Source organism: Magnolia sinica, chromosome 4, assembly GCF_029962835.1.
Source record: "Magnolia sinica isolate HGM2019 chromosome 4, MsV1, whole genome shotgun sequence".
Lineage (NCBI taxonomy): Eukaryota > Viridiplantae > Streptophyta > Magnoliopsida > Magnoliales > Magnoliaceae > Magnolia > Magnolia sinica.
In genome coordinates this window covers 11,390,667-11,405,484 of record NC_080576.1, presented here as the reverse complement: position 1 = coordinate 11,405,484, position 14,818 = coordinate 11,390,667, and the positions used below count along the sequence as shown (strand labels likewise).

At 39.8% G+C, this 14,818-nt stretch overlaps 1 protein-coding gene across 1 annotated transcript; it reads right to left on the bottom strand.

The window, feature by feature from the left end:
* Positions 1-574: 574 nt before the first annotated feature.
* LOC131242435 (CDPK-related kinase 5-like) lies at positions 575-14,381 on the bottom strand. Its single transcript, XM_058241055.1, has 11 exons — positions 13,558-14,381; positions 10,808-10,938; positions 8,163-8,204; positions 7,907-8,015; positions 7,236-7,314; positions 6,834-7,130; positions 6,642-6,754; positions 4,534-4,641; positions 4,358-4,420; positions 4,091-4,258; positions 575-1,061 (listed from the first exon to the last, which is right to left on the bottom strand). The coding sequence occupies exons 1-11, from the start codon at positions 14,122-14,124 to the stop codon at positions 921-923; spliced, it is 1,818 nt and encodes a 605-aa protein (XP_058097038.1). The 5' UTR covers positions 14,125-14,381; the 3' UTR covers positions 575-920.
* Between the last annotated feature and the right edge of the window lie 437 nt (positions 14,382-14,818).

The window sequence follows — 14,818 nt, the reverse complement described above, 5'->3', positions numbered from 1 at the left end:
ATGGATGAAACCGGACTAAATTGGAAAATATTTACCAGCTCCAGATGATAGGTCCAACAACTGAAGCTATGGCACCATATCAGCCAACTGGCATTGCTCTCAAATGACAGAAACGGCCATTACAAAAAGGGAAAATTGGAAAACGGTAGGAAAACAGAGAGGATTCCACCACTTGAAAAAAAAAAAAAAAAAAAACTTAAAAATGCTAACACCATCATGTTAACATGGAAAAGGAATGGCTTCAATAAATCAGGAGAGTGTTTCTTTTACATAAACACTTGAAAAAAAAAAAAAAAGTCTATTGTGTAAGTGATGGCTTTCATTGCATAACAGGCTTTAATAGAGTGGCCATTCATCACTATAACAGCGCTGTAACAGTGCTCGAGAACCCATGTTAAAGGCTAATGCTCCATAGAAGTATTGGAGTGCTCATGACCATTCCACAGAGCCTGGAAGATGAATAGAAAATTTCCATTCACCTTCCAAATGCTATGTAGCACATTCAGGCCGATTCCGTAATTAGTTGGTAAACCACACACTAATCATTCAGGATTTCCATGGTCTGCATGCCTGCTGGATCAAATTGAGTGAGATACATTTCACCGAAGCGCACGATGATACACTTTCATTTTACAGCGGACAACAATGACAATGGATTCCACAGTTACAATAGAGGAAAAAGATTAAAAATACAGATTCGGGACAGCACCGAATCCACCCACTCCCCAGAGAACAATTCCTATGACCTCAAGCTTCTGTTAAATAATGGTGGACAGATAGCAGGACAGACGGGCGCTGATGTAGAACACCGTGAAATGGGGTCCACATGAGCAATCAATAGTGTCACAGCTGCCAGCTCGGTATTGGCCTAACCCCACATTGGATCTGCAGCCGAGAGGACCCACGCATGCTTCAACAATTTAGTGAGCCTTTGCAAGGGACCGAGTTGATACGCCATGCAATAATTTAACAAATCCATGGAAGCTCAGCTTTCCATCGGTGTGCCTGATCCAGTCATGGAGGACCGAGTGGAGGGGAACTGATGGGCCCAGTCCAAGTTCCTGAAAACACACAAAAAGGTGCTTGCGAATGTCAATTTAGAAAGTTATGGTTAACCTGAATCCCTGATACAGGTAAAACATGGCAAAAAGCAGTTAGCTCCTTGTAGAAGAGCAGCATTCAAAAGAAAATCATTCTGTCAAAACTCAAAGCTCCAGTTCCCAACCCAACAGAGACCACAAGTCATTTCAGACAATGGCAAGCTAATTGGTCTCAATACTAATCAGATAACACTTGACTATCTCAGTAAGGGTGGTGCATTTGGATTCCCCATGAAAATGCTATTTTCAGCAAAATCCACGTCATTATCATCCAAGCCTTATCCCGACTAATTCTGCCACCCCACTCTATCAAGGACCATATCCTCAATTGAACCATAAGTCATCAAATCTTTTCTAACTACCACCAACGACCTTTCATGCATTGCACTTGCCCTTCTACAGCCTCAACTTGAACCTACTTACTCCCGTGGTGTGCCGTAAAGGCTGTTACGTAAAGGTAATGGTGGCAACCGTTACACGTTATGGGGTCATAACGGCCGTAACAGCCGTTATGGAAAAAATGACCCGTAATTGCCATTAACGGCACGTTATGTCCCTTATAATAGCCATAATAGCCCCATAATGGTCTATTACGGGACAAACACAAGTTTTTCATACTTTTTAATCAACACTACAGGGCAGATACAAGTTTCTTTTGTTTGTGAGAAATCATTTAAATAAATAAAAAAAAGAAGAGAAACTGTAATGGCCGTTACGGGGTCGTAACAGCCGTTATGCCCCGTATCATAAAGGTAACGGTGGTGGCCGTTACGGAACGCCTTGCTTACTCCCAACTGGTGTAGTTCTTGGACTCCATTGCACATGGCCAAACAACTCTACTTTTCCTAATCTTATATCTCCCTCGAATACATTCATTTTGAACTTTGTCCTCCCTCGTCTTGCCACTCGTACATCTCAACATCTTCATTTCAACCTTCCTCTCTGGCAATCATCACATTTAATGCATCTAAAACAATCGGAGTCCCTACCCTTCCTCTCTCATTTTTGCAAGTTTGAAGACATATTTCTCACTTTACTCTTTTCCCAATATATTGAATAGATCATCACGTGCCTTAAATTTAGCCTCATCACTTTTTCAGGATTCTTTTTGGCATTTCTATATTCTTCTGAATTTTCCTAGTTTCGGTCCCTTACAAGGCCTTGGAACATGATCATTTCTCACTAATAGCCTTTTGGGCTTCATCATTCCACCACCAATCCAAATAACATGTACTTCTTCCTCAACAATCCTCCTTCCCATCAATTTATGACTAAATAACATTGTTTTCTCTACTTCTAAATTCCTCCACCTCATTTTTGGACACCCATGAATTTCACTCCCTTCCACCTCTCAATGCAAACATCCATAGTCATTCACTTACGCTATATAGTCAAACTCTCTCCCGGTATAACCTTGCAGTCTTTACATATTAATCATTCTATCTTCCTAACTAGAAAGAAACCTATCTAGATTGCATATGATCTATAGTTGCACTAACTGTGATGCGAAGAAGCAATAAATTCGGGTTCAGGAGCGGGGAAGCATATGTTTCAAAATGTTTTCAAGTAAAAACAGATGGGAAATGGAGGCGGGAGCACAAGTTGAAGCGGAAGCAGCACCTAGTAAGAAGGACCACCCGACTAAGAGTTATGATCCACTATTTAAGGGTTTTAAATGTTCATCTCTCTTTTTAAAATATGTATTCACTAGAGCTAGATCATACATACCAAAATCAAGTATAGCATCCCCTAACTCATTCTTCTCCCAAAACCATATCTTCCATGTACCCTTTCATATCCACTACTATCTTTTTCCTATGTGATAATTTAAGTCTCCTAAGAATATTAATCTTCAGAGAGAGAGAGAGAGAGAGAGAGATTGGGGGGGGAGTCTTCAATTGACTCGACTCAATATTTTATTAATTAGAGTTATAATATTTGATGCATTTAAAATCGTTGAAAAGAAATGAAAAACAAAACAAAACATGGATTAGTTTCAATACCCAAGATAACACAACTGGCAATGTGGTGCAGTGGTAGCATGTTGTGGGTTTGATAAATGAAGTTGGCTCTTCAAATCTTGACTCTTGCATTTTTTTTTACTTTAGAAACAAAAGCCAGCTGACAGGGTCAGTGACTCGATGGAGTAGTGCTCAATTGTATCGAGTCGGAGAGTTTCCATGCTGACTTGATCAGTCTTGACCGAGTCACAGAAGTCAGTTTCCATGAGACTGCTTGAAATCTTGTTGAGTCGAGTTGAATTGACTGAATTTCAAGTCAACACACCAAATTTTAGATCTATGGTTTGAATAGGAAGTAAAAAAATGCCACGAGTACTTTGGTACGAACTATGTTTTGGCTGCCTCCTCAAACAGGTCTTAAGCTGATTATAACGGTTTTTGCGGCCACCAGGTGAAGCCTAGAGGAATTCAAGATTTTGAATCAAAGATTTTGACTCTACCCTACTTCATGTGCATTTTAAGCCAACTTACTGGATATTTATTTATTCATGTGTACATCACTGTAGCAGGCCCCAATTAATTGGGATAAGGCATAGCCAATGATGATGATGATGATGATGATGTATGTGTCTTTGGTTTTGTGTTTGTTGATGTCTATTTTTTGTTGCATATACAGCCCACCTGATCAATGGATGGAATAGGAGCATTCACCATCGGAACCAACCAATAGGGATTTGAATTAGGATTTGATTTTCAGGTCGGGTAGAGTCAAGCAACGGCCCGACCAATTTTTTCAGGTTCAGGCCTGGGCTGGCTATGTGAGACCCATTCAGGCTCAGGCTCAGCTTTGACCCTGAAGCTTGTGGTGTCGGGCTGGGCTGGGCTTAGCATGGAACACCCCAACCTGGCCTGTTGCGACCCCTAGTTTTGAGTTGGAACTTTCCTTATCCAGATCACAGACTCAAACTTCCATACATGAAATCTCACACAGCTTATTTTCTTTGTTAAAGGAGAGAAGCTTGGACATACCGAAGCAAGTTCTTCAATAACAATAGCCCGGTTCCCATCCTTCTCGAAAAACTCATAAGCACCACGGGCATGTTGCTCCCACCTATCCAGGCCTTCAAGCTGATACACACTTAATGTAGCTGCACAGAATTCTTCAAAGTCCATCTTTCTATATTGAAGAGCATTCAACTGTCATAGAAGAAAGGAGTATTGGTACAAAGTTATAAAACATACAGAACCATTTGAAATTGAAGAATAACTACAGATAGTCAACAGTAAAATAGATACCGAAGCAAGAAAATCATGAATGCGGGATTCCTTCATAGCATCTGTTGCATTTTTCACCAATGCCTGGCCAAAATATTCAGTAGTAATCATCAACAGCAGTAACTGAGCATTGTAGCTTAACAACCAACAACAGTCATGCCCAGTAAGAAATCTAGATATTACAGAAAGAAACTAACCATTCTGATGTTTTCTAGTGAGATGCACCCGTTCTTATTTGGCTCCAACAGTGCAAATTGCTCTTTCATATAAAAAAGCTCATCCACAGTCAATGTCTTTGCAAGAGCCTGTTGCAAATGTGAATGAAATGAAATCTAAGTATGTAACATAATCAGTGAACTAAGACAGTTTCTTTGTAGTCATCAGATTTGGTTTAAATGTGTATAAAAATTTTTAAAAGGAGGAGGAGGAGAAGAAGGTGATGTAGTAATGCAAACTTGAAGAACTAGAACAGAGCAAGGCCTCAAATTTGAAAGAAGGATTATGCTTCAAAAGAAGCTAATTATAATTTTACGTACTAAATGTTTCCCCCACCCACCTCCAATCTATGTATAAAGAACTTTCTTTTTTTTTCAAACAATACCCATTCCCGGGCATAAGCTGCACATCTGTGCTAAACACATTGAAATAGCTGGTAGGATAAAATCTAAGTTCATCTAAGTTCATGGTCTTGTTCATTTACAAGCACCATCCACATTCTAACTATGTAGTTCTAGGCATATTCCTATTTAACTAGAAACATTTTTTTTTTTTCTGTATGTACGCATGTATAATCTCACATCACGCAACAAATGGCTAGGACAAGGCTATGGAGATGATGATTGTATCTTCTGACAATAACATATAGCCCATACAGAGATGTTTGCATTTGGATTCTCAAGGTTTGTAGTGTCTAACACTGAGTCTCCATGTCTGGCACAGCACATCTGCACATATGCATGATAGCTGATCAAGCTAAGGGGATTAGAACCATGTAATTCTGCAGAATGCCAGAACCTATGTCAGGGTTTCTAGACATCTATTTATGGTTTTTGAGTCTCATTGCTTATAGTACCTGCACAATATGTTGTTCTAATATAGTTTGAGTGTGGTGGACTTTGCAATTCCATGATACAATTTGTATAGCTCAGGCATGCTGGCCTTCAAGTCTGTGTGTGCGCGCGCTTTTCTTCTCCAGATCCCTCATAGGGTGCAATGCAAGTGCCATCAGATTGCTGTAAATCACATTTTTTTGGGACTGGACAGTGCATGCAGACCCAAACATGGGTTTCTTTTTGCACTCTTTATTTATTAAATTCATTTCTTGCATGAAAATGGCATGCGCCAGATTTTGGGGGAACTGAAACTAATCAAATTATTTATCACGATATGATTTTTCTTTTATTAGTAACTCACGTGCAGATAATCAACTCTTGCCAATAAATAACATGATAGGCTCACAAGAGTAAGGTAATAGTTCCCATCAGAATAAACAGTCATTGCAATGTCAAGCTAGAAACCACAATGTTCGCCCAGTTAAGCTTCAAAAGCTTTTGATACCAACTTTCAGGGCCAATTGATAAAATTAACAAAGAAATGTGATCTTTACCATACTGTTCAAATATACGTAAATCTTTATTCCATCTAACAAGAATTGCAAGGAGTGCCCTCAATTAATTAGTCAATACAGCTAAACTATGCAATATGAAAGGACATGAATAGGGTTTCTAACCAGTTGAAAGGGCATTGAGACAATTTAAGGTAGAGCTATCCAGGATGTTGATCCAAGGTCCTCCCCCCACCAAAGGAAACCTACTTTTTACAACCGCCTTACCCTCCCCCCTCTCCCATGATTTGCAAACCACTTCACCTATCTCTACAGGCACTTGGCATGGCTGTTTTACTAGTTTTAATAGCTAGAGAACATCATCATCCCTCTACGGCTTTAAGTCTCATTCTTTCATTTGTCATCAAGGTCAAGTCTGTGAATCCCTTCAATGCATCGAACCACACACTGACACCAATACCAGATCTCTAGGCAAGAGCATATAAAATTATAAACTGAAGCAGATAGCTAAAGACCTACAGACCTAGTGACCCATGGAGCAACTCTCACATTAAGCAGTAGGTTTGCCACTCGAAAACTATTTAGTAAAAGGATAACAAAACAATTCGCCGAGAGCATGAATGCAATTTAGGAAAAGGATAACAAAACAATTTGCCGAAACAACAAATATAGAAAGAAAAAAAACAGGAATATCACGTAAGAGCAAAAATTGTCATAATCACAATATAACTAGATACACACCCTTAAAGCAGCCTTACGCAGAGATGATGAGCGCATATAGGCCTTCATTTGCCTGAATATGAGAATATCCAGTGGTACTTTTATGTCGTTGTAATTTCTAATCCAGGGATGACCTGTGGAGAGAGAATTATGAGTACTCCAGGAAGACAAGGCTGGAAACCGAGCATTTTGATGATTCGCAAGGGCACTCACTCAAAGCCTGAGCAGCGGTCAGTCTTTTGCGTGACTCTTTAATCAATAGGCGTTTGACAAAATCTTTCGCCTCGGACGACAGAGAAGGCCAAGGTGGTTCATCAAAATTTGGATCAGCTTTCAAGACTGCCTGAAAGATACCGGATTCAGTTCGGGCCCAAAATGGGCGGCTCCCACACAGAAGAATGTATGCAATCACCCCGACACTCCATACATCAGCTTCTGTACTGTAGGACCTGTGTAGAACTTCAGGTGCTACATAGTATGCACTTCCAACAATGTCATTAAGCCTTTCATCTGTAGATCAATTGAATAATTAGAAAATGGTTTTAAAAAATCCTCAAAATTAAAGTCAAACTGATACTTAAGTGAGTATTTGCAACTGATCAGATAAGGACCAACCTGGTTTAACGAAATCTGATAAGCCAAAGTCTATGGCCTTCAATTGGGAGTTTTCATCTTTTGTTGTGAACAGGAAATTCTGATCAAGCAAAGAGCTTCATTTAGATAATAATACAGAAAAATAATGCAGAACCCCCAACCCAATATGCACCAAGAAACATTAAAGATAGTTGTGGGATTGAGGATTGAGGTATACAATTATATTGTGGACTTGAGGTGAGGTGAGCAACTCATTTTTTTTTCCATGAAAAAAGTAGTAATGACTCTAGAAAACAAATAAACATATCCATATCTTTGCAACAGTGAAGCAACACATAATTCATATCCTTATCCGCTTTCGGCAAGTTTTCTGCAACTAAAACCTTTATTACTAGGTATACTTTTGGCAGGTACATCTGGAAGTATCATTAGTTAAGTTTTGCATGCCTCCATTCCTTTCTGAAAGAAAGTGGATGGCTATGATTGAAGAGGATTCAAAGAAACAGATAAAGACATAATGGAGCCGCATCAATTCGTGGTACTTTTATTCAGTCAACAATCACTAGTAAGGTACAAATACGTATCGGTTAGAGACAGATTCCAATCCTCAAGATATGTTACTTCAACTTGGATGTCTATTCAGAAGAATCACAAAAGGTTGGAAACTCCACAGTGGTCCAATGTGCTTTTACCTCTGGTTTGAGATCCCGGTGGACCACACCCTGGAGGTGGCAAAATGCAACAACATTCAGTATCTGCACCATTACAGCCTTCGCATCATCTTCTGTGTATTTTCCACCCCTGTACAAGAAAGAACACATATAAGCACATAGCTACAAGCTATAAAAGAATGACTATTAAAAGTGGATTTCATTCTTTTGGGTTCATGTTTGAATGCAATGAAACCATGATGACAGAATTTAATAAACATAATTAGCAAAGAATCACCTGGAAAGTATTCTATCTAAGAGCTCCCCACCTTCACATAACCTGAAATATGCAACAAATGGATCATGAGGATTCCAACTAACCCCCTTTAATTTACCCAGTTCATTTATGAGATCTCAAATAGCCACACAAATTATTTCTGGCATATGATATTGATAGAGGAATTTCAGTGAACATAAATCCCATTAGAACTCTTCCATGATAGGAAGTTTGACACCTAAAGTTCAACAATGCTGAGTTCAAATGTTCCACCATCTGCAATCAATTGCATGCATTCACTTGATGAATTACATGCCTTAGACTACACTGCAGCATACTCAGGGGTTTATGGATGAAAGGGCTTCGCTTAAACCCTGCAAATATGCATCATCCAGTTACAATGTGCACATATATCTATGTGCAAGTGCATGCTATTGAGATAATGGATACACACATACACCATGTGGGCACTATAAGTATATCTTATGAATTTCATAGCACAGTACAAATAAGGGGTGGAAAATCCACTCATGCAAGTGGAAACAAAAGCCTAAACCATTCAGAAATGAAAATTTTATTATCTTAGCAAAACCCATATATGAACTGTAGGTTCAGGAGAATTCCCAACAAGATCATCCTCAATTAACCTCAACCCTAGATTTAACACCCTATTCACATAAACAACACAAGAATAAAATATTGTTTCATCATGTCTAGATACTAAGAAAGCCCTAATCTATGACACAAATGACTAGAGTACCCTTGAAGCTATAAATACTTCGAAAACACGAGAAATGTATACTTGAAACTCTAAACTTTGCCGTATTGCACCTTCTGCTTCTTGATATATATATATATATATATATATATATATATATATATATATATATATATATATATATATATATATATATATATATATATTGGTTGTTTACAATGATTTAATTATGGTGTTACAAAAGGAAAAAGTGATAACCAGAAATAAGAAACAACCGCACAACTGTAGGGATACAACAACGTATTGGGCCTGAATATGCTGGTCCCTTGGAAATTCTTCAAGCTCTAGCAGATGGGACCAAACTACTTTTCAAAGAGGATCTTTGATGCGGGACAATTAACCACTTACTCTAAAAGCTCGAACTGTTAGAGCATGGCGAATCAATCTCTTTATCCCATATACCAGGCCCCATATCTCATGGGTTAGGACCTCGGCCGAACCTCCCTCGTGGGCCCCAAATCACATGGGTACCGCCTCACACGAGCCACCCACCTCACATGAGTGGGGCCCGCCTCACACAAGCCACTCACCTCACACGGGCCACCCACCCCGAGTGTGCCCCTGCATCCCACAGGCAACCCTACTCGAGCCCGGTGTGAAAATACCTTGCATTAATCTTCTACCATCTAGATGAGATATTCATTGTTGGTGATCTGAAGCTCTTAACTATAGCTCTTTTCTGAAAAACTTATTATCATGCTTGTTCCTCCTACTAAGCTGCCATCACAGCCTTGAGGGAGACTTAGATTGTTACTGCTTTTCCTGACATGTCCCTGTTGAAATAACCTCTAGCATGCATCAAGGATTCAGCAATATATTGATCATGGATCTTTGCCTCTGAAACAACAACATCACCAGGTACCATGAAAGAATTTGGGATGCTCCTTGCAACTTCTCCTAGGTTATGTGGCAACAGCATCACCAACTACAGTGAAAGAATTTGTGTTGTTTCCATTAACTTCCAAGGTGATGATAGTCTATTAGCATCAACTTCCACCAGTCAATATTTAGCACTTTCAATGCAAGCTGTGCCACCAAACCCAACATGTGAATCATGTTCACCATGCCAAGTGGTCTAGTCATACTCAAGGTGTTCCATAATGGTAACGGTGGCCATAACGGCCACTGCCATTACCGTTATGATACAGGCCGTGACGGGAGTCACAGCCTCCGTATCAGCCGCTACGGCTCTTTTTTTAAAAGCTGTTACAAGGCTGTTACAAGACTGTTACGGCCGTTTCGGCCTTGTAACGCGTAACGGTTATGACCATTACTGTTATGTGACGGCCGTTATGTAACCAATTTTGAATACCTTGCTCATACTGAATTGCCAAGTAGTTCAGTCATACTGAATTGCAACATATATTGACAACAGCAACTCCAAGCGAGCAGTGGTTGTATATTAAATGACACACAATGCCACATGGATTATGGAACAAGAACTTGTTCAGCAACAAACCATGTGCATCTCTTCTTGAACTCCAATAAACAAATGCAAGAAGATACAATCCTTGCGACATTAATGACATGAATGCATAAATTACAAAATGAACAGAGCTTCTACCAAAAATGCATGCCAGCCTCATAACATAACATATCAATTTGGTTGGTAGCTACTTCCAGTAAAACAAACAGCTTACATGTTTTGGAAGGAGAATTCAGAAATCAAAACAATGAGGAATTCCGCTACTCTAGTTCATAGATCATTTAAACATCACAAAAATCTTCCATAACATCATTCAAAAGTTAACTTCTCAGAGAACTACATTTCTACACCATAGCATGAAGGAGTTTGTGCAATATAACTCCAATAAAGAATAACAAGGATTGCAATGAATAGAATTTATAAACTGCAATTTTAAATGGTAGTTTCGAGTTCCGTGCTTACTCCATCACTATATACACATTCTCATGGTCTTCATAGGCATCATAAAATTGAACTAGATTGCTATGTCCAGTCAGAGCTCGCAAGATTTTCACCTCCCTTCTGACATCCTCAATGGCAATGGCTGTCGTCATCTGCCAAATGAAGGAAGAGATCACCACTGACGGTAGAAGACAGGACAGACAATCTAACATCCACATTAAAGTAAACCAGAAATACATTGCAAAAATCATTTGTGAATATTGTTTCATGCAGTCATAGTGTATTGAAAGTTGGAAAAGAAAACAGTTGCGTCAAACAACTCGAATTGAAATGCATTCAAGGGCACAAATAGAGATTCTAAAAGAAACAAGATGGATGTTGCACGAAAGTTCGAAGAGTTTGTTTAAGATCGAAAACTTTTCATTGCAACTGAAGGAATGTCTATACAGATTACATCCTTAGAAAACACCATGTTAGCAATTAATACAAGACATTATGTGTTAACAGAGATGATGAGAGGCATTTTAGCCTCCCTACTAAATAAATTTTAATTGATAATAACACTTCCCGATAGCAAAGGATTACTTGCAAGAAATAGAAGAAAATAGCAAAAGTGAAAAGAAATTAAAAGACCTCCAACACCGAAAAACATAATACAAAAGCCAAACTTAAGCATCGACTAAGAAATGCCCTCCTTGGCCAAGTGTATTTTATTCAATCTTGCTTTTGCCAGAAGTACATTTTTTTCCCTTTTCACTGTTTCCATACACATTCCATAGAAGCCTTTATTCATTTCTCAATGGCAAGAATCATTTTATATAAATAAATGTGAGTATACAGTATAAATAATCAAACAGAGTTCTCCAATACTCTTTGCCCTTAGCTTATTCTCTGTGAAATTTTCTCGCCGCACCAAAATCAGATAAAAAGTCATTCACAAGAAACTGCCCTGCGTTGAACAAATAGCCGACAACCTTTCTCAGGCCCTCCCAAGAAAACATAATTTATCTTCTAGAGTGAAAAAATCGCAAGCATCCTTTCATGCTTGCAAGCAATATAGCTGCTTTCTTCCACAACTTCAATAATTCCAAATCATGGTTGGTAAGAGCAAATCAGCAAACTTCAAGACAAACAGCATAATGACACCATTCCACAATGTTCAAAGGGAATCCCGTGAAGTATCCTCGCGGTGGATGTAGATTGAGAAATGCAAGGAAACTTTAGGCTGTGTTTGGATTTACTGTTGAGTTCAATTCAATCTGAGTAAATGACTAAATTGAGATAACCTTTGTTAGCAGTCATATTGAGGGGTAGGTACCAAATTGCTATTACATTACTCTCGAGTTGGACTTGAAAGGGATGTATTTGCAACTTGAAGGCCACTTCCTCACTGTTGATACTGGAAACGTATTTACAATCTGGTCATTGCCTCTATTCAACTGAATTCTAACATTCAATTCGTTTTGGCATCCAAACTCAGCCTTTAAACATCAATGTAGTATTTTCTTTTCTTTTCTTTTTTTCACTTGATCTTGACTAGACGCAAAAACTTACCATTTTCCTTTTACCCGTGTATTGATGGCAACCTAATCAGATGGTTAGGATCACCCACTCACTTTCATTCAATATTTCCAATTACTGGTTTCCCATCAGGCATAAAAAAAAAATATATAGTCTTTTCCAGATTGATGGATGATTCTAATTTTAGAATTGGCACTCAGTGCTGTGGTCATACCTTTCTATCATAGGCCCAAATGCACTGAACTCTATGACAAAAGAGGAAAGTTGCGTATGGACCATTTTCCCTTAAGGGAAGTGTGGAGGCATAAGGATCTTAGAATCTGTTGATGGGATCTTAGAATCTGTTGATGGGTAGGATTCAAATCAGTTTTCTATATTAAGAGCGTCCAGTCCCTAGCTCCACTTGCAATCTTTACACACAAGGCTTCCCATCAGGCAGTGCTTCCAGGCAACAGGGCAGGCAAGGAGGGGGAAGATACTTGATGGGGCACTATCCATTGTCTTCTCTATCAAGCTCCTTCAATGGTAGAACACACAGGCACATGCAGTTTGCTCTTTCCCTATGATCGGTGCACGATCTTGCAAGTATGCGGCTAACATCTAGTGCCTGGCTCAATGAGGATCAAGAGCCTACCAGGGGGGGGGGGGGCGCGGGTGAGGAGAAGAAGAAGACAAGATCGGCCTAGAAAACTTCCTCTGGATCTCGAATTCTTGATATACAGATACCAAAAATCATGGTGCCATCATTCATCAAATAACACAAAACGATAGTCCCTATCAGTCATGTAGAGTTTGTTATTCAATTCCTTCCTATGATCGTACAGAAATTCCATTCAGTAATTGACCATATTTCTCCATTCAAATGTAATCGACCAATACCCTAATGCACAATTCTACACGTTATAACCATCGTTACACATCTGTAGCTAATGAACAATACAAAATTTTATTAAATTTCAGTAGAAGAAATATCATTGCAAATAACAAGCCATGAATACGATGAAACAAAGTGTAATATGAACATCTATACAAATTAACATCCGCAACCCTCAAATAAAAATACCCATAAAGCACACAAAATTGAAAGTATGTGAAAAGTAACCAGGAACAAACCAAATCAACATTCTGACTGTATTTCTTCTGCTGATCTCACTCTGCCGACTGTTAATTGATGAAAGAGAAGGAAAAAAAAAGAAAAAAAGAAAAGAAAAGAAAGACAGCAGTGGCAAAATTGAGAATTCAAGTCGAACCTTGGCTTTCGGGATGACTTTAACAGCAACCTGCTGGCCCTTGAGCTCCCCTTTTTTGAACTTGGCCGAGCGCGTGTACCCGAAATGCCCCCGCCCGACCTCCTCCCCTAACTCATACTTGTTCCCGAAATGCTTCGAAAACCCAAAGCTCTTATCAAGCCCGGTGACGACCTCCGCCTCACTCCCCTCCGGGATCGACGCCTCGTTCGGCTTCACCGACCCATGCCGCCGTGCCAGCACGGCCCGGATGTGCTTGGCCGGCGAAGGCGGCGGGAACGCTCGCCTGAAGAACCGCCGCGGCGTGGAGTGGGAGCTCGCATTTGGAGCTGTGGAGGCAGGAGCAGGAGATTTCTTGGAGAAGAAGCGAGCGGGGCTCGGGCTGTAGAAATGGAAGAAGGGCGACCGCTTTCCGATCTCTCGCTCGTCTCGCCGCTGCTGCTGCGGAGTGGCGCGGGCTACGCCATTCGGTGGAGCTGCGGAGGAGGGAGTTGGATTCTCGTTCTGGTCTTCGTCTCTTGGGGCGTAGGGGTTGCGCCTGGTGGAAGCTTTGGAATGGTGGACTCCCATTTTGGTAATTATCTCAAACTTCAGGACCAGACATTTTTCCGCTGCTGAGACTCCGTTTCTTCTTCTTCTTCTTCTCCTCTTTTTTATTTTATCTGTTTCTGCTTGTTTGGATCTGATTTCGTTTCTCTCTCTTCTCTCTTATTACTGGAGCTGTCTGGATTTGGTTTTCCTTCTTTTTCTCTTTTACGAGTGTTTGGGTGATGTTGCTGAAAGCCCTAGTAAAAAAGGAGAAAAGGTGAGAGAGAGAGAGGAGATAATAAGATAATAAGAAAGGAAACACCGATAGGTTCGCTTCTGATCGGAATGGTTGTCGTAAGAAGGATAGAAGGGAAAGACGTCGAATTACCTCTCTCACGCCTCCGGATCGTCGCTCTATTAGGCTCACTGACTGACATTTTACGATGATCTTAACCGCCCATGCTCTAGATTATTTCCTACCAGTGAGAAATTACCTTGTTTCAATTCAAAATACTAAAAGTAAGGTTTTTAATGATATACATTCAACTTTAAAAATCGACGTTTAATATCATCAATGAAGCTTGATTATTTGTTTATTGATTGTTTTCAGGATTTCTGACAAGATTGGCCGTTCAAATTATTGGACCATCTCAGATGTGAGCCCTGACCGAGCGACACATGCTTACAATTATCAGTCGCGAAGTACGCAAGACGAACTCGCCGAGAAATGGAACAA